Here is a 23,428-nt window from a genome sequence, read left to right as displayed (position 1 = left end):
ATTACAATCATGAATAAGTCATTTCAGTGCATGGGGGTTACTGAAAAGACAAATATGATAAATAAAGCATAAGACAACTAAATCATAAGGCCTAATGGCAAAATAATCTATCATATGTTGACACAAGTCATTAGTCTGAAACATTTCAACAAAATGAATGTAAACAAATCTCCAAGGGCTAATGGAATGCAGTCTACATATCAGCTCTGTTACACTTCCCACTGGACGAACCGGTACTGACAATGGTGGATCAGGCCATTTGTTGGTGTGGATTATTGTGCTCGGGGCAAATTGTGGCCATTGCTAGTGATGGGCATGGATTCGCGGCAGTCCTGATTCTGCCAGGGGCGGCAAAACGAAGGCCGTCTCGGGAGGCAAAATGGGCACATAGTTTCACAAATTTCTCGGCGAACCAAAACAGGACAGATTTGCCCATCAATAGCCATTGACTAAAATGTGCTAATACAGTACATAATGTGGACATGAGATATAATATCTGGATGCTGATTTTGACTCCTGATGAATTCAGTCTGTATCCAGCAATATAAGCTGGGACAACTGCTTGGCCCCATCTCATAATAATGTGCGTAATGCTTGACTCCTACACATTTGTTATTGGAATCAGCAGAAGGAACTTGGATCTATGTAAGATGTTGTTTCTAATAACTTAATACTAATATAACGGGTGTGGGGGATTCAGATGATATCCCTTGTTTAATACAGCTGCTTACCAGTAGAACACTGTCACCTTACGAACATCTTTCTCAGCCAGGCCTGGATTTGTGATGCGGCACAAAGGCCTGGGCTTCGGGTGGCAAATTTTAGGGGAGGCATGCTGCCCAGCTGCATCCCTTAAGCTAGCCATAGACGCAAAGATCCGATCGTACGAATCGTGGATTCGTATGATATTCGGACCATGTGTGGAGATTCCCGACATTTTTCGTCCGTCGGAGATCGGTCGTTTGGTCGATCGGACAGGTTAGAAAATTTCTGTCGCCTGCCGATAATATCTCTCCGTGTATTGCCGATCGTACGATTTTCAGTGGGAGACTGTCACTAGTTTTGTCAGACATAAGTATCGTACGATTGCTGTCAGGGGCAGAACATTGGGTGATCTGTTCTTATTTGATCGGAATGGTAAAGACTTTGATCTGAATGGTTAGTGGAGGGTCGGGAGATGGGAAAGTCCGATTGTACGTTGATTCGTACGATCGGATCTTTGCGTCTATGGCCAGTTTAAGGAGCACTGGGGACTCAGAGCTCCCCAGTACTCCGCTGCTCAAAATCTCACGAGCGCACAGGGGGAAATTTCTGCCCCCTAAAAGCTGGCACTAGAACCATGTGGGCACAGGGGCGGGGGTGCGCACATTCACATTATGTGGACGTTTCAACTAAGCAGGAGGCAGAGCCGGGCAATCACCATGAGATCAATAAGAAAGAAGAAATGTTAATGACATTAATCCAAGTAATGCTTTCAATCTATCCATTATCGGCAGTGATCTTACTGTCTTGTCTGGAGTTAATGCGCTTATCATCCATTTTGTGCTGTAATCTTACTGGCAAGTCTGGATGGTTTTAATATGTTCGTAATCCATTTCTGCAGTGATCTTGCTGTCATGTTTGATGTTAATATGTTCATTATTCATTCTGTTGTAATCTTACTGCCAATGCAAATTAGGATTCGGTTCGGTATTCGGCTGAATCTTTCACTAAGGAATCCAAAAATAGTGGAATCCAAAATAGTGGATTCGGTGCATCCCTATCCGAAATGGAATATAAGCACACCCTAAGGCTGTCCCACTGGTACAAAATGCCTCATATAGTCTCTGCTCCAGGATTTCACTATGGTTGTTGGGCTCAAAGTTTGATATTGGGGTCTTATACTCCAGGCTCCCAGCACATCCACCCCTAGTTCTACATGGAGACCAAAGAAAGTGAAACATATATATAAATGTACTTATATAAATGAGGGGCAGTAATGGGTCACACTACCTCTGGGCCAATTGGGAAATCTCATTTGACAGAGAACAGGCCAATACGTTAACGTCCTTAGTTCATTCAAGTTCTCATCCATTTTTTATTTGGGATCACCGTCCATTGTCAGCGCATCATTATCACTGTCACCTTCATCTGCACTTTTTGCTGTCAGTATGATCACATTGTGAGGTTTATTTGGACAACTGATTTAATTGGTGCTTGCAAAGACTTTTATGATTTTTCAAATATTCAAATCATATGTGAATAGGCAAAAAAACCATTTTTGGCAAATACTGACAAATGGTTACTTTAGTAGACAAATACGACTTTCTGCGTAATGACCCATTTACTCACAGATCATTAATTAAGGCAAGTTAAATGTTTATAAAGGATAATAAAACTTTCCCGGATAAATATTTGTTTGCCACACTTCGGCAGGTGAAAATTCGCCAGGACAACGCTAATTCACTAAAATGCAAAATTACGATTTTTTGCAGCCTATCGCCCTCAAAAACTGAAAAGTCGCCAGCGTTTTTTGGGACTTAGAAAAATGTTAAAATGTTTTTTGAGGAACTCCTTTCTACTCTATTGCATTTCGCCTGGTCTGAGGTGTCATAGGGAAGTCTGGCGCAAGAGGTAACGTTCATTAAAAATCCGCTTCTTAGTGAATTTACGCCAGCACCTGTTAGTAAATCGGCGAAGTCCCGAAATGACGACACTCTGGCGAATTTTTGCCAGTGTTAGTCACTTCGCCCTTTAGTAAATTTACCCCCATGAATTTTAGCAAGGCTGCTGGTTTGGTCCCTGGTCAGTGAGAGCTACAGATCTTTACCTAAAGTCTTCAATATGGGGGTTGTTCACCTTCAAATTAACTTTTATCATGATGTAAACAGGGTAATTCGGAGACAATCTTCAATGGGTCTTTTTTGTATTATAAGTATTTTTTCAGTTATTTAGCTTTTAGTTCAACAGCTCCCCAGTGTGTAATTTCAGCAGCAATCTGGTTTCTAGGGGTCTTGTTTACCTTAGCAACCAGGCAGTGGTTTGAATGAGAGACTGGCATATGGATAGAAGAGGGTCTGACTAGAATCACTCGAAGAGTGATTGTGTTTTAGCTGCCGGGGTCAGTGACCCCCCATCAGGTCTGGACTGAGAATTAAAATAGGCCCTCCCATTTCAGGTACTCAGAGGACCAATCAGCCCACACAGAGGCCCAAACAGCCCTCACCAGCCCACTAAATACTGACTTTCTATGGGACTTTATAGGAGCCCCTCTGGCATTTTCCAGAACCCACAGATTGCCAGTCCGGGCCTGCCCCCCATTTAAAAGCTGGAATGATGTAGACGAGGAAGGCAAATAATTCATAAACGACAAGAAAGAAATAATGAAGACCAGTTGCAAAGTTGCTACAAATAGGTCATTCTATAACATAATAAAAGTTAACAACCACCTTCCTTGAAGGCCAAGAGAAGTCTGGAAAGCAGTCACTTAGAAGACACATTGTGGGTCCTAACACTGGGGTTATAATTCCTGCTCTATCCCTACAACAAGCAAGACTTTACCCAGAGAGTATTCAAGTCACGGTTTCAATGCAAAACAATAAAGCAGGAACCAGCAGGCTAATAATCCCATTATCTATTAGCTCTAATAATTGTCTATTAGAGCTCAGTCACATTACTCCGGGAACTACACAGGTGAAAATTCCAGTGGCCCTTTAACTGCCTCTCCCTTCAGGGACCGTGACTCCTGAGGGGGCGGGCACATGTCAGCATGACGTCAGGTGAGCGCTTTACCCAATAAATAGGCAGCGTTTTATAGCTGCAAGTCAGTCAGCGCTGCGATTGGTTAACCTGTCAGGGAAAGTCTTTTCTAGGAGGCGCCTTAGGCCGCAAATTGTGAAGCTGCCGTTTTGCTAGGAATGGTGGAAGTTGCAGTTCAGCAGCAAAAAGCGAGACAGAAGAGCCAGGTGTCTAATATTAACCTGTACTGGGCGCTGCGGTAATTATGGAATAGATGGGCGGACACCACGGCGCTATGTGGTCATTGTGGGCGTGTCGGTGGGCGTGCCCGGAGAATGTGAGCTGCAGGCGCACACAGGGGGTGACCGGATCTGTATGAAGCCGCGCTGCTTGGAGCCGGGAGTATCGGGAACAGCTGCTGGGAAACACCGACAGGGCAGCGGCTTCTCGCTGGACTCATTGGAGGCATCTCTCCCTCTGAAGAACGCGCATAGGCCTGACAGCTGACATGACGTCCCGCAGGTAAGAGCAGCGCGGCTCACACTCCGGCTTCTCCCGTCTTTAGGGGGCGGGAAGTGTCTCAGCCCCTCGCGCGGGTACAGCACCTTCAGCCCATTCATTTGTCTCCTACTGCCCATCTGAACTTGTGCCCCACTCCCACTTCTACTTCATCCCTTTGTGCCTCTACTTCTGCCCCTCACCCCATGCCAACTACTCATCAGGGCTACCCGCCTGTGCCATTAGCACTGTCTATTTACTGTGCCAGTCACTACCCACTAGTGTTTGTACCCACCAGTGTTTGTACCCACAGTCACTACCCACCAGTCTTTATACCCACCAGTCTTTATACCCACCAGTCTTTATACCCACAGTCACTACCCACCAGTGCTTATAACCACCAGTCACTTACCACCAACTAACATACCAGTCCTTCCTCCTGTGCCAGTGCTTCAAAACAGTGTCCTCCTCTTGTGCCAATTCTTTTGCTCATTATCCCCCCTCCTGTGCCAGAACTTCTACCCATCATTGTCCCCTTTTGTACCAAAGCTACAGACTATTAAATTTCAGCTCTTGCGGCAATACTTTTACCAACCATTCCCCCATCCTGTGCCAGTGCCTAAGTCCACCAGAGACCCCTTAGGTGCAAGTGCTTCATCCTATCAATGTCTGCCTCTTCTGACAATTATTTATCTCTCCAGTGCCCACTAATTTGCTAGTGCTTCAACCCATCAGTGCCCTTCTTGTGTGCAAATTTCTCAACTTATCTTGTGCCAATACTTTAACCCCCTTCTCCTGTGCTAGTGAATCTGTCAACCAGAGACCACTTATATGCCAATGCATTAATTGATTAAATGTTCACCTACACCAATGGTTTAACTAATCAGTGCCCTCCGGTGCCATTGCTTCATCTCATTCATGTCCCATTGCGGGTTAGTATCCTGTCTAATCCCTATACTTTGCCAATGCCTCAACTCAACAATTTTCTTTCCTGAACCAGGGCCTCAACCTATAAGTGTCCCCCTGATGTGCCAATGATTTAATGATTTTGTCAATGTCCCACGTTTCTAATGTTTCAACATCCATTGTCCCCTTAGGGTAGGACTACACGGACGTTTTCGGCGCGATCTGACGCGATGCGGCAAAATGCCTGCGTCAAATCGCATGCGACGGAAATAATGTAAGTGAATGCATTGTCGGATAAAGTCACAGCGTTGATCCTATGCTGCACGCTGCGTCTGCATCCGACAGTCGCGTCGGATCAACGCTGCAACTTCATCCAACAGTGCATTCACTTACTTTATTTCCGTCGCATGCATTTTGTCGCAGCACGTCGGATCGCACCGAAAACATCCGTGTAGTCCTACCCTTACATGTGGTGCCAGCATTTCAGAAGTGTTTCCCTGCAAATGATACATCAGTGTCTCCCGCCAGTCCTAGTGCTTTGGTAAATTTACTTCTGTTCATGTTTCAACTCTTGAATCTGCTTTATTTTGTACTGCCAGTAGACCATCTTTATTACCTTGTGGTATACCTTTAACTTACTTGGCCCCTTAGAAACATCTACTTTACACCTCCAAGTACCTTGGAGAAGCTTTTTTTTTTGCGGTTACCCCACACCAGACATCACATGCTGCATTATTTACATAAATAATTTATTTGCATTAACATTTGCTTTAAAAAATTGTTTGTATTGGTTGCCAAGGGCCCTTGTGCTGCAACACTTACTACACAGACTATATGGGGCCGATTCATCAAGCTCGAGTGAAGGATTCGAAGTAAAAAAACTTCGAATTTCGAAGTGTTTTTTGGGTTACTTCGACCTTCGACTACGACTACGAATCGAAGGATTCGAACTAAAAATCGTTCGACTATTCGACCATTCGATAGTCGGAGTACTGTCTCTTTAAAAAAAACTTCGACCCCCTAGTTCGGCAGCTAAAAGCTACCAAAGTCAATGTTAGTCTATGGGGAAGGTCCCCATAGGCTTGCCTAAGTTTTTTTTGATCGAAGGATATTCCTTCGATCGTTGGATTAAAATCCTTCGAATCGTTCGATTCGAAGGATTTAATCGTTCGATCGAAGGAATAATCCTTTGATCGTTCGATCGAAGGAATAATCCTTTGATCGTTCGATCGAATTTTCTGCGCTAAATCCTTCGACTTCGATATTCGAAGTGGAAGGATTTTAGTTCCTAGTCGAATATCGAGGGTTAATTAACCCTCGATATTCGACCCTTGATGAATCGGCCCCTATATGTCTCCCAATGGTTGTCGCCCTTTTCCTTGCTGTTAATTTTTTCCCCATTAATACTATTGCTGTACTATTGCTGTCGAGTATCATTTTGACCAGCCAGATTGAAACCAACTGTTTTGATGAGTATATATTCAAATTTCACATCAGCCTGGACCCGTCTGGGCTGATTCTCTAGTGTTATGTCTGTTCTTGCCTTGGATTGTGCTTGGTTTGTTTCTTGATGTCATGCATTATCTCCTTACAATATTTCTAGTCTTTCTTTCCTTTGTAATTCCTGTCACTGTGTCCTTTTTTATTTCCTCTTGATGCCCATTTTATTATGTGCTTGTACCCCTTTGTGTCTTTTTTTTTTCTTCCATGCCTCACCTTTCATTCCCTTTCTGTGCCTTATCCTTTTCACTGGGTCATTTGTTCTCTTTTCTCATTTTCCATTTTGATCTCTCTCTGTTGCTCCTCTATATTTGGGTCACCGTGTTCCTTATCCCTTTTACTTTTTAAGTTCATAGGTTCCTAGCCCTTCCTTTAAATCCATATATTTCTCATCTGTCCCTTTTCGAGACCTCTATGGTTCTCTTTTTGCTGCACATTCCTCCTCCCATGCTTTACACTCTTTGCTAGTACATCTCATCCCTTCCTCCTCCACTTAGGTTCCTGTGTGCAAATTTTGCCTCTTCCTGTGCCCCCTCTCTGCTTCCTCATGATAATACATTTCCTCTTCCTGTGAACCTTTGGGCTCCATCCCTGTCCACTGTATTTTCAGGCATCTATATAAAGACCTATGTATTGCTACGTGGTTTGATTTTACATATGACTAAATTGTCTGAGAGCACAAAACGCGTAAGGCAATAGAGATGTTCTTCAAATAAAGGTGGCCATAGATGCAAAGATCCGCTTGTTTGGCGATGTTGCCAAACGAGCGGATCTTTCCCCGATATGCCATTAACAGGCATGGCTATATCGGGGGTAATCTGATTGTTCGGCCATATGGCCGAACGATCAGATTACGATGTGCCATGAGCTCCGGCGGGATCGGTCGGGTCAAAATCAAATCTGACTGATCGACCAAACGACGATCTCCGCCGGGCGAAAGATGACGGCACACGCCACACACGATCCGAAAATCGTACAAATCCTCGATTCGTACGATCGGATCTGTGTGTCTATGGCCACCTTTAGGTTGTTCTTAACTTATTTTTTGGTGACCTTCATGGTTTTGAGTGCCTGAATCCCCATTTTGTGGTTGAAGTGTACTATGGTCATTGACCCTAGCAACAACGACATTAAAAGGAGAGGTTGAATCTGCTTTCTTGTATTTATTGGCTGTGGCAATCGAATAGCATTTTTAATTTAAAGGACATGGAAAGCTTTATTCACTGTGGGAGTTCCAAAACTGAATTCTTTAAGGGAAAAAAGCACACAGGTCTGCGAATGCTTTTGCCATGTATCTTACCATGCATCTTACATTTCCAGGAGTCCATTGCCAAGTCTTTTTTGTGCATCAGCAAGTATAAATTGTTGTTTCTGACCAGGTACACCTGGGTAAGGTAAGAAAGGTGGCAAAGTGGCATTTCTGTAGTAACGTCCAAAAAAAGAGCACTGGTCCAGGAAAAAACGTAATTTCAAATTCTCCCTTGAAAATCCATGTCACTTTAATAGGAAGGAAGTATAATTCCTGTAAAAAAAAAAATGATAACCGATCCCATACTGTCAAAGCTTATGATGCTTGTTCTTTTCAGGATAAGCATTTTAATTTTACATTGTCAGCAATTATCACCCATGAATCCCTCTGTTTTTTTTCCCAAGGAGGAACTGTCTTTTCAAGGGTCCCAAATACTGACGCAGTTTGCAGAGTTAAAATTCTGTTTCCTGCTCTGTTATCTGGCCCCGCAGTAATAATTAACAAGGGTTTTTGCTGGGTGAGCCCAGTCAGCCTGCTTCTATTGTGTCAGAGCCAGGAACTGAAGAGTCCTGCAGCTAAACACCAAGGGACCTATTTAACAGAGCAACATATTTCTGCAACATAGAATTTCTGCTAACTTCTCATATTTATGACCTGAAAAATGCTTAAACCCCAGAGTACTCTATGTGTGTGTATGTATGTGTGTGTGTGTATGTATGTGTGTATATATATATATATATATATATATATATATATATATCTCTATATATATATATATATATATATATATATATATATATATATATATCTCTATATATATCTCTATATATATATATATATATATATATGTATATGTGTGTGTGTATATGTGTATATATATATATATATATATGTATATATATGTGTATATATATATGTGTGTATATATATGTGTATATATATATGTGTATATATATATGTGTATATATATATATATATATGTATATATGTATATATATATATATATATATGTATATATATATATATATGTATATATATATATATATATATATATATATATATATATATATATATATATATATATATATATATATATATATATATATATATACTAGTTCTTGTGGACGCACACCTTCAGCCAGATCAGAACCCGGGTGCTAGTCAAGGTAGGTTAAATGTAGGTAAGCAAATAGACAGCACTCCAAGGAATATATTATATATACTATAATCTATTATTCCATCTATTTAGCCACTTTGTTCTCATTGAAATAGGGAATATCCATGAAATAGGCCAAATGTCTAGCAGCTCCCTGCACTCATAGGTCTTTTGTGATGAAAAAATGGGTTATTCAACGTTTCGGCTCTTAGACTCGAGCAGTAATATATTAGAACCCAAATTTTAAATTTTTCAGGGGACCAGAAAAAAATGATGTAAAACCCAGGAAAATGTAAAATCAGGGAAATGTATTATGCATAATATATAGGTGGGGCCACAAAACAACAATGTAAAATGAGGGAAAACGTAAAATCAGGGGATGTAAAATTGAGGTTCCACTGTATTTATATGTATATGTGCTATTTTGATTTGTGTTTTATTTTTATTATTAAGAGGGGTGTATTTTGTGGGGATGTGTGAGAGGATGTTTCAAGCATTGGACAGGTGGGAAAACAAAGGAAGGTTTTAGAGTGTGAGTTGGGGTAAAGGCTTATTTGTATGATTTGTGACTCTTTATGACTATGAATTAAATGTAAAACCAAGAAGTGTGAAAACTACTGGTCTAGAAAAAAATATTTATTTTGTTTGCATGTTCAGTGTAAGACCTATTTGGTGCATCCGGAACTTGTTCTACTTATGACGGGGAGTATGTGCTACTCGTACCTCCTCCCGATTGTCAGAAAAACCACTTCTAAAGAAGTATCACCTTAAGGGCAAAAGGAAATGTGGGCGTTTATTATGATGAGTTTTTGAAGCAAAATATCCAAAATCACCCTTCATTGGCTTCTCTGAGAATCAGAGGACAAAGGAAGTTGATCTGGAGGGGTTTGGCCTTTCTCTTTGCAACTAAAATACACAATGGGGAAAACACTTGTACTCTCCCTGTGTGCCAATGACCTAAACATTTTTTGGATTAACTGTGTTAATGGTATTTTTAGATGACCTCCAATTTGTTTTAACATCAGGATATTAAAATGTCCTAAAATTCTTACATATACTTACATATAATACTTCAGTCAGCAAAGAAATACTCAGGCTGGCTCTGTTCTCTGCTATTGACTTCAGTGCTTGCCTCCAGACACTGTCTATACTGGGTCTGAAAAAAGTGCCATGTATAATTTATGTTATGTATTGGTCAATAGAACACAGTAGACAGAGTGGAACTTTGTTCAGACACCAGATAAAAGGTAGCTGATGGCTAATATCAATTGTAATACAAAGCAGGATTTATTCTCTAAGAAAAGATTTTTACATGTACAGGCTAGAAATTAAAAGCATTTCTGGATAAATTCATAATATTCATTTTGTGAATGATTCATGAAGCACAGAATAAATTACGCATACTAATATAAGACCATTTGCTAAGTTATTTTTTTTCATGTGACTCCAACATACTGTAAGGTGAAAGTCCCCTTTAAACTATATTTATTTGTTCTTTTCAATTCCCATTCTTTTATCCAGTTTTAGACGCTTAAATTTGTCCGTGTTATTTCCAGGAGTCTGAGGTCAGTCACTAGAGTGTCTGTGACACAGCAGAATGCAGCTTTCTCTGGCAGGTCCATATATGGCAGTTGACCTTACCCCATGCATATGGCACTGGAAAATGGGCCAAATACTGAACCTGAACTATTCTGGGTAAAAGGAAGCCTTGTACGAATTGTCTATAGTAGCATAAATGTGTTTATTTATACAGTCTGTTTGGGAGAAAATCTATTGATCTATCGATCTGTTTGTCTATCTATCTATATCTGGGGAGAGAGAGCATTTGGGTGTATATTTAAAGTGGTGTTCTTTTAATTAGCTGTTAGTATGATGCAGACATTTATTATAAGACTATTTTCAATAGGTTTTCATTTGTTATTTTATGTGTTTTTTGTTTCATCATTTAGCTTTTTTGATCAGCAGCTCTGCGGTATGAAATTTCAGCAGGTATCTAGTTGCTAAGATCCAGTTACCTTAGTGACCAGGTAGTGGCTTAAATGAGAGACTAGAATATGAATAGTAGAGGGCCTGAATAGAAAGATAAGTAATAAAGACTAGCACTAACCGCAAAACAGCCTCACAGAGCAATCGTTTTTTGGCTGCTGGGATCAGTGACCCCCTTTGAACAGCTGGAAAGGGTTTGAAGATGAAGGCAACTCATTAAAATAACTATTAAAAATGACCAAATAAACAAATTTTAGATAGTAAAATCAAAAATAATAACACTTTTCTGTTGGTTTTCCTTTTTGAATGTTTTTGTAATTTAAGTTTAATTTTCATCTTTTCATGTCTCACTAAAGCAGCTGTTAGTCATGGCGGGGAAGCTCTATAAAATGTTCTAATTTGATACATTCGTTACATTGGTTGTTACATTTCTTTTATTTAGTCTTAAAGACCAAAATCCCTGAGTTTTATGGAAGTCATCAAATATAATTGATACAATAGTTGCCAGCATTTTACATGCCTTACTTATGTACCAACTAATGTAGCAAAATTGTAACAGTTTAGAGTCTGCGCCGGGATTACTGAGCTGCCAGGCTGAAACACCAGACAGAGACAGCAATATTTAAGCTTCAGTTCTAGTACAATAGTCAAAAGCAAAAAGAAAGCATTTGGGAAAAGTCTTTAGTTTTGGTGTGCTGTCTGATAACAGATCTGCAAAAAATGTGCTTGGAAGGTGAATAACCCCTTCCAAACACTTTTTTCAATTCAGTTGTTTTTAGATTGTTCCCCAGAAATAAAGATTTTGTATTTGAATGTTTGTGTCTCTGGTGTTTGAGCTCATTAATTCAGGTGCAGACTCTGAACTGTTACAATTTTGTAACATTTAGTTGATACATTTCTCAGCATCATCTTCGGAGTATTAGCAACTATTGTATAAATTCTAATAGCTGCCTGTAATGAAACCCAGAGATTCTGCTCAGCAGGGACAAAGATAAGAAATGTATCGACTAAATGTATCCATTTAGAATAGTTTACAGGGTCGGCGACCCCCTTTCCAGGGCTGCTTCAGAAGGTGCAAAAAGACACTTGAATTGGAAAAAGACATTATTTCTGGTGATCTATCTGAAAACAACTAGTTGAAGGTGAACCACCCATTTAAAGGATTAAGATTAGTGATGAGTTTCGCCATGAAAATGACACCCATAAGGGGTAAAAAAAAATGTGTTGCCCATAGACTTCAATGCATTTCGGCAAATTTTTTCCGTTTCATGAATTTTTGGTGAAGCAAAACGGGTCAGATTCGCCCATCACTAATTAAGATATATTGCTTCAAACAGATTAAAAAGAATAGGTATGTAGAATCCTGGTTACTATGATTATGAGCAAGCAAAAGAATCACTTATACCTCCCAATTGTTCCTCTTTTGGCAGGGCAGTGCCAGTCTAAATACCCGGAAGGGATGGGGATTGTTAAGGTGTCGATCACATCAATAGGGTTTAGGGGCATAATGTGGGCTGACTAAGGCTGAACAGGTAAAACATCTCTTTTTCAGTTCTGAAATGCTGGAAAATATGTTTAATGTGCATGGAACCTCCATAATTGAATGGTTTAAAAGGAATAAAAACCCTCCCAAAGAAGTTTAGTATGTATGTAAAATGTATTTGCAATTTACTTTACATTTTTCTAAAACTACTTGTTTTTTTGTTTTTTTTACACTGACAGCTGCTAAAGAGATTGAAGATCTCTGCAAGGCCATTGGTTCAGTGGTTAAATCCCAATGCTGAACGATACTCGTGACATAGGGTACCCTTTATCACTCTGCTGTCCTGTCACTGTTCTGGGTCCTAGAGGGAATCCACAGCTGCTAGTATTGCATCCCATTGAATTTACAATATGTGTAATAAGGAATATACGTAATATAGCCCCTGAGCAGCAGGACCCAGCTGTGGGATGAAGATGGAATGACTTATTAGAAGCTGATGAATGTCTTTATTATGTTAGATATTTTCATTAGATAAACCATATACAGTATACAGTCTATTTGCCTTTTCTGTAAAATTATTACTGCACCAGCCACAGTTTTAGGGCATCGGCACACAAGGCAAATTCAGGAGCTTTGACACCCACAATTAATAGGAGCTCAGGAGTCTGTTTCAGATTGGCCCACTCCATTTTCCAACACTCTCCAACAATTCCCCAAAAGCCATAGCAGAAATTGGAGATCATTTTGGGAACTTTGGTGCTGTCTCCTGTATCCATGTGCTATTTCCCTTCAGTTCATGGCCTAATTGTGCTGCCTATAATGGAAATCCACTTGGGGCACAGGAATATTTTCACCGAAAATACTCAATGAGAAATGTTTGTGTCAAAATCCATGTGTTGGGTATACTACGATTATAGTCAAGGACCAGTGGGGTGGCCAGTTTCAGGACTTTTTTCCGTTGCCTGAAAAACAGTAGCTGAGAAAATGGCATATTTGCCATATGCTGATAATAGCTGCCAACGTCACCTCTCCAGTCCAAACTGGCTGCTTAGCAGCCCATGTATTTGGCCAAACCAATATCGGACTAGTTATTGAGCCATTGAAAAAATTCCATATGGGAAAAAACGCTTTGGACTGCATATGATATTCTCCTGAATGGCCACCATAATCCCATTGGGGCCAAATTATTGTCTCAGCCTAATATTACCTCTGAGAAGTATCCACTGCTACACATGTTTCAAGAGTCAGAACCGGGAGTGAATGCAGAGAACAGAAAGGGATAAACAACTACTGCTGTAGCAAGTATAGCCATACATCATTTGCCTTGTTCAATATAACAGCCCTCAGTTTCTTGATCTGTCAGCAAAATGCTTTGCTTTTTTTTCATTGGGAATATGACTTAATGGAAGAAGAGAGAGCTATTTAGTGTCTGTATAATTGCAAATATTGATATGTATTTTAGTGGCTATTTATAGATATGAATTATGGAAGCAAATTCAGCTTTGTAATATAATTTATAATGGACTTTTCTTGTAACACCCTATTAAAATCATTTGTTTGTTGAAACCTATATATGCCTGGGTTAGAATTAAAATGCTAATGCATTGACAGGTTCTGTCTCAGTAAAACTGTATAAACAATCAAAGTATAATTTAAATCTTTATGCATCCACATTTTAGCTGACTCAGGGTATTTCAGTTGGTAAATTCATATAGCTTTCTTCCTCCCTGAAATGCCAGTGCAAATATAGTGGATATTTTTGTGCAAGAACGTGTGATCAAGATAAAGGGCTGGCAGGCTTTGTTGTTTTAATAACACAATAATCTGTACCATCCCTAAATGATACAGTGCATTTAAAGAAAGATTTAATTTTATGCATAATCCACTGTTCTTAATTCTTTCACATGTTGGTGAGGAGAGAAGACATTTAGGGGAATAGCATGATTGACACCAAAGGATGATGTTTTTTGAGCAGGTTTCATATGTAACAAAACTGGCTGCAGTATTTGGTATCATCTGCCAGAACTGTTTTTCTTTTCCTGGAAATCCCCAGTAAACTGCAGGACTTTTATTCTTTGAGAGCGGCAAAGGCACAGACTGAACTGAAAGATACCTTTAGAGCATTTGGGTGCTATTTGGCTTGTGTCTTGGATTAAAGAAGGAAACTGTGACCATAGTGAATACTAAATGTGTATATATTTATATAAAGTGCTACTGCTCCCAAATAATTCTCGTGTGGCTAGAGTTGCAGAAACTCCAAATGCTCTTCTCAATTTTCAGAGCATGCAGCCGTCCTGCTGTTGGCATGATGGTGCCAACTCCATCTCTGAGTATCTCTGTTTTATCTGGGTTCAGTTTCAGCCACCTGGTCTTTATTCACATATATATTATTAGTAGTGGAGGATGCTTGTTGCTTGCGTTCACTGGAGAAGTGCCTGAGGATCATCAAACTAGCTCTGATATAGCAGCATTGCTAAGTACTAAAAGGTTCAGTGCACGGATTCTTGCCAAATAATTCATTATTAAACCCAAAACTCCGCAAACAACTGCTGCTAACATTTTATTGGAGGGGTATTGCCAACCTATTCATTTAAAGTAATGCTGATATTTGCAGGGAAATCCACCCCAGTCCACTCTTTGCTTCCTGTTGAAAAGAAAGGGACTGCTTGCAAATGCTCAACCCCCAAAAAAAATCCTCTGTTTAGTCATCGAACTAGCTTCATAACCCAAATATGTTTTTATATGCCTTGTTTAATGGCTATTTTCTATTGCTGGGGGAAATTTCAGTGTGTCCAGGGAGATCTTGGAGACTCACCTTAATCAGAATAGAGACCCACAGGTTGTAAACTAAAAGATTTTGTAAAGGCAATGGACATTTCCAAGCCTCCCTCTCTCTGCTAAGACAAATAGAATGGCAGCCGCTTATCTGTTTAATGCAGACATACAGAGAATCAGTTTTCTCTACACACAATAAACCATGCCCCGATACGTTACCAACAACCAAAAGAGTATTAAATGTATTCTGAAACTAATAATTAAGGTTTGTTTCCCTTCAGGCTGAGTTATATTTTGGTATCCGTGCCAATTTGCACACACTTTTTCTTGCGTGTCTTTTTAATTGCTAGTTTTTGTTCAACTTGCAATAGGAGAAGCTGTTTATCTTCTTGTACACCATCATATGAAATGAGAAAACATTTTTTAACAGATGTATGTGAAGAAAAGAGCAATAATTTTACATTTCCAGTATTGCATTAGCTGTGTTTTTGCTAAACTGGCATCATATTTGTAGAAGGCATCTGAAAAGCAATTGAGTTAAAACTAGCGAGTGTTGCTAAGTGGACGTGACCTATATCTCCTTACAGGCACGTGTCCGCTCCATAACGAATTTAGATAACCTTCATCATCCTTCCAGTTAAACATTGATAGAATTGACACATTAATCTGAAAAATGTCTGGATTTGGGTTAACATTTACTGTATGCAGTGCAATTTGTGCAAAATGGCTAATATGTTGGTGATTAAACCCCCAAGCTACTTAGAAAGCAATGTTTTTTTTATATTAAATAAGGACCTTTTCCAGTTGCATCCTGTGTATGCTGTCCAGCAAGCATTCAACCACTAGGAAGTCCTCCTCCTTGTTCTAAATGCTTGTGCCAATTATTATTGACTTGCTCTTTGCTCATTTGGGCATTTCTTGATCATCAGTGAGTAGTTGCCTTTCCTTCAGTGTTCCACACAGTTTCTGCTGATTAATCTAAGAAAGGGGAGGTTACTATGTTTTTTCACAGATGATTACTTGGGTGGGAATGAACTTACCTTATATGACCAATCAGTGTCCTGCCCTGCACACATGTGGTAGGGTAAGCTAGTAATTAAGTTACAGCTGTTTGATTGTTGTCTCCATCGATTTATCCTCTGTTGATATTTTTGTATGTGCATTTTTATCTTACACTAATACACTTGCATTAATCATTGCTTAATTCTTACGTTTTATACACATTGTATTTTAATGTTTGTGTAAAATATTTAACTTCCCATGTTTTAAACACATTGAATTTTAATGAGATATATGGTTCATTTACCCTTTAAATGAAGGAGGTAACTGTTGCTATTTGACACTTATGATGCACACCAATCACAATTCGATATGTTAATCGAACACACTCACCTGTGTATTTAAATGCATTTTTTGCACACTTTCGTATGCTTGACAAAGGGGTATTGTTCCCCGAAACGTTGCATTGCACTCCGCTTGCACAATAAAATAATTGGAAGATTTCACCAGTCCTGTGTGCTATTGGTTCCTTTTCTACTAAGAAGTCTGTGAGGTTGCCGAGCCTCTACCTTTGTGCACCAGGCATCTCTGTTTGAATTGAAGGGTGTGCGTAGTCCTACATTGTTGTATCGAGGTTACTATGTGACCATAGTGGTTACATTTGTGCTTTCTGAAGGAGACTCTTGACACATTCCACCTTGGGGAGGCAGGACAAGCACAAGATATAGCAAGGAATTTTGTACTTTTTATTCTAAAGTCAGACATGCAGGGTATGGAGGAGGCCTCTATGTAGCCTGAATATTTGTTACTTGGCATAGAGAGGGCTGATGGGAAACGGCGTAGAGAAAAGTGATGCTTGCTGATCACTTCAAAACACTATGGTTGAACCAGAAGAACTGAGGCAGGGTTGATCCAATAGAAACTGCAGACCCAGTGGCTACTTGGCGTAGTATAGTGGATGTCCTAAATAATATACAATAATATACTAGTGTTTAAGAGGGGGGTTTGCAGATAACTTGAAAAAGGCAAGAACGTACATTTATGAAACTTATTTTGTTCTGGGCAAAATACAGCAAGTATCTTTTATTTGTTCCTTCCTCAGGCTTATTACCAGCAGTCAAATTTTTATGACTCTGTTACATAGCGCCGCTGAGTTTTAACTTTATAGCTCATTTGTATTTGAAAGGTTCATTAAACGAGTGATGAACTTTCAATTAATGCATTTACTTTTTGTCACTGTTTGAGTGTTTGAAAGACTACAAGGTCTAGATTCCTAGTGGTTAGGCTTGGAATGTGCTTTATGCCTGACGTCCAGGTTTCCTGCCCAAGTGGTCACTTATACAATGTTGTGGAGTAATTCAAAGATTGTTTTAATTTACAAGTAAAATATTACAGAAAAGAAAAAGAAGTGGTTCAACAATTTTTGTTTGTGCACAAGGAATGGTATTTTTTGGCTGTTTTTACTTCCTTTTCAAGAACATTGTTTTTTTGTACTTTACTGACCGCAAATGTCACACCCAGATTGGTCAGGCAGAACAGGTATGGGACCTGTTATCCAGAATGCTTGGATAAACCTTATGTCTACTAAAAATATAATTTAAACATTAAATAGAGGATTATTTTGCTTCCAATAAGGATTAATTATATCTTGGCTGGAATCAAGTGCAAAGTACTGATTTATTATTGCAGAGAAAATGGAAATAATTGTTTTCAAATTTTAATTTAAAATGCAGTCTATGGGAGAAGTCCATCCCATAGTTCAAAACTTTCTGGATAATGGGTTTCCAGATAACTAATTTCTATATGCTGACCATCAGAGCAAACATGTAACCCTCAGGGGGGGTTCATACATTCGTGAATGTTATTTTGTACCTTGTTTTTAAACGATTTTATATAAAATAGTTTATTATTGGGTATGTTTTAAAATGTTTATTTGGAGGTTCCACAGTGGTAGACAACATCATGGTCTGTTTATTATAACAATGTTAAGACGTCATTGTGAATGCTGCCTTTTTCTCAGCGAAAATGCAGATTTAAGGCATGGACATTGTTGTATTAGTATTTTGAGAAAGGCCGGGTTGGGCCGAAACGTCGGACTATAGTTCTAAAATAAAACATATTCTTTATTTATAAGTCCTGTGAGTGCAAATTCTTCCGGCGATATGGATATATATATATATATATATATATATATATATATATATATATATATATATATATATATATATATATATATATATATATATATATATATATATATATATATTACTGTATATTTACTGTTCTATGCTCTTTTCAGCAAATTTTTTCTGTAACAGAGCTTTTAAATAGACCTTTAAATAAGCTAGGGACAGCTATGCAACAGGAATTGTTATGCAGTGATCTTTAAAAGATCAACTAAACAAGAAAGCATTTGCCTAGCAATGCAGTGGTTAATGTATAGGGATTACAGACTTGCAGCTCAGATAATCCCTAGTGTTGGTGACACTACACATAATAAGTATGCTCTGGGGTGCTGTATGTTTACTGCACATATTTAAATGCACAACCTAGAAATGTCATTAAAGGGATGACTCACCTTAAATTATTTTTTAATTACTGTATTTCTACTCAATTTTCTATTTGGGATCTTTTTTCTAATACAAGTGTAAAATTGAATTTTCACATTTTTATGTGTTTCTAAAGTAGCTCTGGAAGTGGGGTCACTGACTATGTAACTGTTCTAAATTGATACATGAGCAGAATCCCTGAGTTTCATTAATGGGGTGGTTCACCTTTAAATTATCTTTTTAGTATGTTATAGAATGGCCAGTTCTAAGCAACATTTCAAGTGGTCTTCATTATTTATTTTTTTATAGGTTTTGTATTATTTGCCTTTCCAGCTAATTTTGAAATCTGATATAGGGCTAGACATATTGACAGTTTCCCAGCTGCCCCCAGTCATGTGACTTGGGCTCTAATAAACTTCAGTCACTCTTTACTGCAGTACTGCCAGTTGGAGTGATATCACCCCCCTCTACCACCCCCCAGCAGCCTATCAGCAGAACAATTGGAATGTAACCAGATAACAGCTCCCTAACACAAGATAACAGCTCCCTGGTAGATCTAAGAACAGCACTCAATAGTAAAATCCAGGTCCCACAGCATCACATTCAGTTACATTGAGTAGGTGAAACAACTGCCTGCCAGAAAGCAGTTCCATCCTAAAGTGCTGGCTCTTTCTGAAACCACATGACCAGGCAAAATGACTTGAGATGGCTGCCTACATACCAATATTACAACTAAAAAATTCAAACTTGCTGGTTCAGAAATGAAATTTTACATGGTGGAGTTAGTTAATTGCAGTGTAAACAGTGTAATTTAGAAATAAATCTACACCATAAAAATCATGACCGAATCCCTTTAAAGGGCAACTAAAGTCTAAAATAGAATAATGTTAGAAATGCTGTATTATGTATACTAAATATAAACATGAACTTACTGCACCAGCAGCCTAATAAGACAAATGATTTATGCTTTCAAAGTTGGCGCAGGGAGCTGTCATCTTGTAACTTTGTTAGACATTTCTGCAATATCAAGACTCGCACATGCTCAGTGTGGTCTGGGCTTCAGTTGGGAGGTTAAGCTTAGGGATCGTCATAAATTATCAAAACAGCACAAGTCAACTAATATTTGCCATAGAAGCCAATACAGCAAGGCTGATTAATAATCATAATATAGAGACTGCACTGCGTCTCTGGATACAAATCTCTACAGGGAATCCAACAATGCTGCTCGAGTTCTGGGAAGTAAGGTGGGGGGGCTCCCCCTGCCATTTGAAAGTATGATCGTTTACCTGCACAGCAGTTGGGGACCATCTGACAATTCCTATCCACAGCAGTAAAAGAAGGGGGAATTGCACTGCATACAGTCAGGTTTATGATAAAAACTGTAGACATCTTTTAATTAAAGTATATTGGAGATAGATTTCTTTTTCATTAAAGAAAGTAAAAATGGGATTTTATATTTTTGCCTTTACATGCCCTTTAAGGAAGCACTGCATTTATTTGCATGATATGACTATTGAGTATTCGGAAGTCCTAAGACATACCAAGTGATATTTAGTACTTTAATTTTTGAAAGCTATTGATTTTGTAACCCAACAGTTCAAAGATCCAAGTAATCATTACCTGCCCTTTCATTCTGTGTTTTAAGAAAAGGAAATTAGTATTTCTGTAACAGCATCTTTCAGGCAATGACAGTTAATATTGTGAGCTTTGGCCCAGTTATTGATCGAAATGTATTGAAGTAACTCTTTGTGGGTAGATTGATTACATTTAGATCAGTTCTGAATAAATCTTTCTGTATCCAACTAAGTGATTGGATACAATATCGGAGATGGTAAATTACAAATCCACTATGAATCGACTAGAAACCATCAATCCATAATGATTTTTCATAAATTAGCCACAGTCGGATATATAATATAGCTGCCATCCCAGACCTGCTCAGCAACGACTGTTAGGGTTTTTTTTTACTAAAACTCGAATTTATCTCATATTTTTATTAAACCAAGTTCGACCAAACTCCCATCCACAATTTTATCTTATTTATCATTCAAATAACTCAAAAAAGTCGGGTTGGGAAAAAACTTGATAAAATCGAGTGAAAACAGGAATTTTTTTGTCTTAACTCCCGAAACCCCAAATTTTTTGGATTATTGGATGAAATCCAGCTCAAACCACAATATCTTCAAAATGTAAAAGGGACATCTCCGATTGATTTCTACATGACCTAGGCATGTGTGAGATGGAGGATTTTCGGATTTTTTTTAGCTTCGGGCTATAATGAATCTCGAAAAATTCTAATTTTTTCCCCATGAAAATTTCCAGCTATTGCCCAATAAACCCCCAAATAGAAAAAAAACATGGTTTAGTAAATAACCTCCTTAAAAGAGAAGTAAACCTTATCAGAAAGGTCCACCTAAATATACCAGTAAACCCTCAAAGTAATGCTGCTCTGAGTCCCCTGTAAAAAGAAACACTGCATTTCTTTTCTTCTATTGTGTACACATGGGCTTCTGTATCATGCTTCCTGCCTTCATCTTAAACCTCCTTGCCCTGGTCGTGAGCATGCTCAGTTTGTTCCTCTTCCCCTCCCCTTCTCTGCTGTAATCTGAGCCCAGAGCTATAAGTGAGCAGGGAGAGACTCAGGCAGGAAGTGATGTCACATCAAGCTAATACTGCAGCTGCTATCCTAAACAAACAGAGCTTCTAGAGCTTTTTACTTCGGTATGGTAAAACATTCTACAGAATAAATATAGCATTCTAGCTTGCACTAATGCAGCTAATCTATTGGCAATAAAATGCCTCTGTAGCTTTCCTTCTCCTTTAAACTTGTTCATACTCCCTGTGTCTCCTGATTTGAAACTCCCATCATCTGGAAACAGCAGTAGAATATAGTGTTATTTGCACTTTAACAGAAAGCAAAGTGTTATAATTCACAGTGAAACAATGTGTTCATTTATTCTCTCTCACCTGCTTGTCTGATTTCCCAATACTTTGCTATGGTTGCATGTAGTTTTATCTACTGCTACAATAAAGCACCGGCACTGGCAGGGAATTAATGCTTCTCTTGTGTTAGAGTAACCCACAAACTTGCCACCTGATTACCTAATTCACAGCTACACCACAGGTGAAGAGTTGCCTCCTCTCTTCATGAGAAATAAGTAATTTGCCAGTGCATAATTTGTACATTGTGGCCTTCTTTTGATTGGCGGTGAAACAGTATAACCACTATCACATAAGCCTTATGGGATCACATGACATTTTAAAGGGCCCCCAACTCAGAGCAACTTCCACAAATGCAAACCATCCATTTATTCATTTGTTTCCTTGTAAAAAAACGACTTTTACAAAACAGACAGTTAGTTGTACATAGTCCTCACTGCCCGAGGCCACTCGGGTAAAAACAGCCTCCTGCAACACTGGGACATTATAGGCCATAGTTTAAATACATATATCTGGAAACGATAAAGTGTGGATAAAGGTTGTAGCTGAAACCGGTTTGGTTGGTTTACCTGGCAATCTAATTGTTCAAATATAGAAATAACATCTTTGTTCTTTTTATGTGTGTGCGAGTGAATGTTTTTCTTTTCTTTTTTTTTTTGCAGCTGGTAAAAGATTGACGGAGAGATGTCTGGAAGGAGAGAGAGAGAGTGTTTATTATTTATATAGGAGAGTTAATAGGGCTAGTTTTGCAGATTTTGGGGTCCTGCCGTTGATTATTGTATTTCAGACCTCACTAGAAAATATGGTAGATAAACCCTGGAGTAGCCTGTGCACCCTTATAAATGGAAAACAACTGTTGCCACTGGTGTAGATGGTTTTCACCCTAAAAATGCATTTAGGGCCCAATACCACCAGCACCAGGAGAATATAAAAAAAAATTGATTCCCAGAGTTTCTATCGCATGCGCATGGGCGAGTTGGTGCTTGTGTGCTCAGCCGGCGCAGCGACCAGCCTGGTTGCCTAGGGTGCCTCTCAAAATATACAATACATATAGAATATAAATGTCACAATATAAGGCTGATTAGTAATTAATAATACAGGTAATAACTACATGGCAGCACAGAAACCAGTGCAATTAGCATCAGAATTTAATAATCAGCCCTGTAGCATCCGCTTATATTACAGGTCAACCTCAGTTTTTTGCTTGATAATTTGTGATGACCGCTAAACTCAGCTACTCAACAGCTGCTCAGAGCCCACTGAACATGTGAGTGTAGCAGACACTTTCCAAGATGGTGACCCCCTGGGACAAGTTTGAAGTCCTGGATCATTGCTGCTATTGAGAAGCTGGTGCAATAAGTGCAGTATATAAAATACAGCATTTTTGGCCATATTCATGTTTAGTTCTCCTTTAAAGGAACAGTTCAGTGTGAAAATAAAAACTGTGTAAATAGATAGGATGTGCAAAATAAAAAATGTTTCTAATATAGTTAGTTAGCCAAAAATGTAATGTATAAAGGCTGGAGTGACTGGATGTCTAACATAATAGCCAGAACACTACTTGTCAGCTCTATAACTCTGAGTTAGTCAGCGACTTGGAGGGGGGCAACATGGTACATATCTGTTCAGTGAGTTTGTAATTGATCCTCAGCATTCAGCTCAGATTCAAA

General features: G+C 38.8%; 1 protein-coding gene across 1 annotated transcript in view; it reads left to right on the top strand.

Moving 5' to 3' along the window:
- Nucleotides 1-4,121: 4,121 nt before the first annotated feature.
- The window catches only part of ptpn11b.L (protein tyrosine phosphatase, non-receptor type 11, b L homeolog), a 79,062-nt gene continuing 59,755 nt past the window's right edge, over nucleotides 4,122-23,428 (top strand). The window contains exon 1 of the mRNA NM_001092297.1: nucleotides 4,122-4,239. Coding sequence (NP_001085766.1) covers nucleotides 4,226-4,239 — 14 coding nt within the window. The 5' untranslated portion in view covers nucleotides 4,122-4,225. The remainder of the gene's footprint in view (nucleotides 4,240-23,428) is intronic.

Source organism: Xenopus laevis, chromosome 7L, assembly GCF_017654675.1.
Source record: "Xenopus laevis strain J_2021 chromosome 7L, Xenopus_laevis_v10.1, whole genome shotgun sequence".
In the NCBI taxonomy this organism is placed as follows: domain Eukaryota; kingdom Metazoa; phylum Chordata; class Amphibia; order Anura; family Pipidae; genus Xenopus; species Xenopus laevis.
This window is presented reverse-complemented; position numbering and strand designations above follow the sequence as displayed.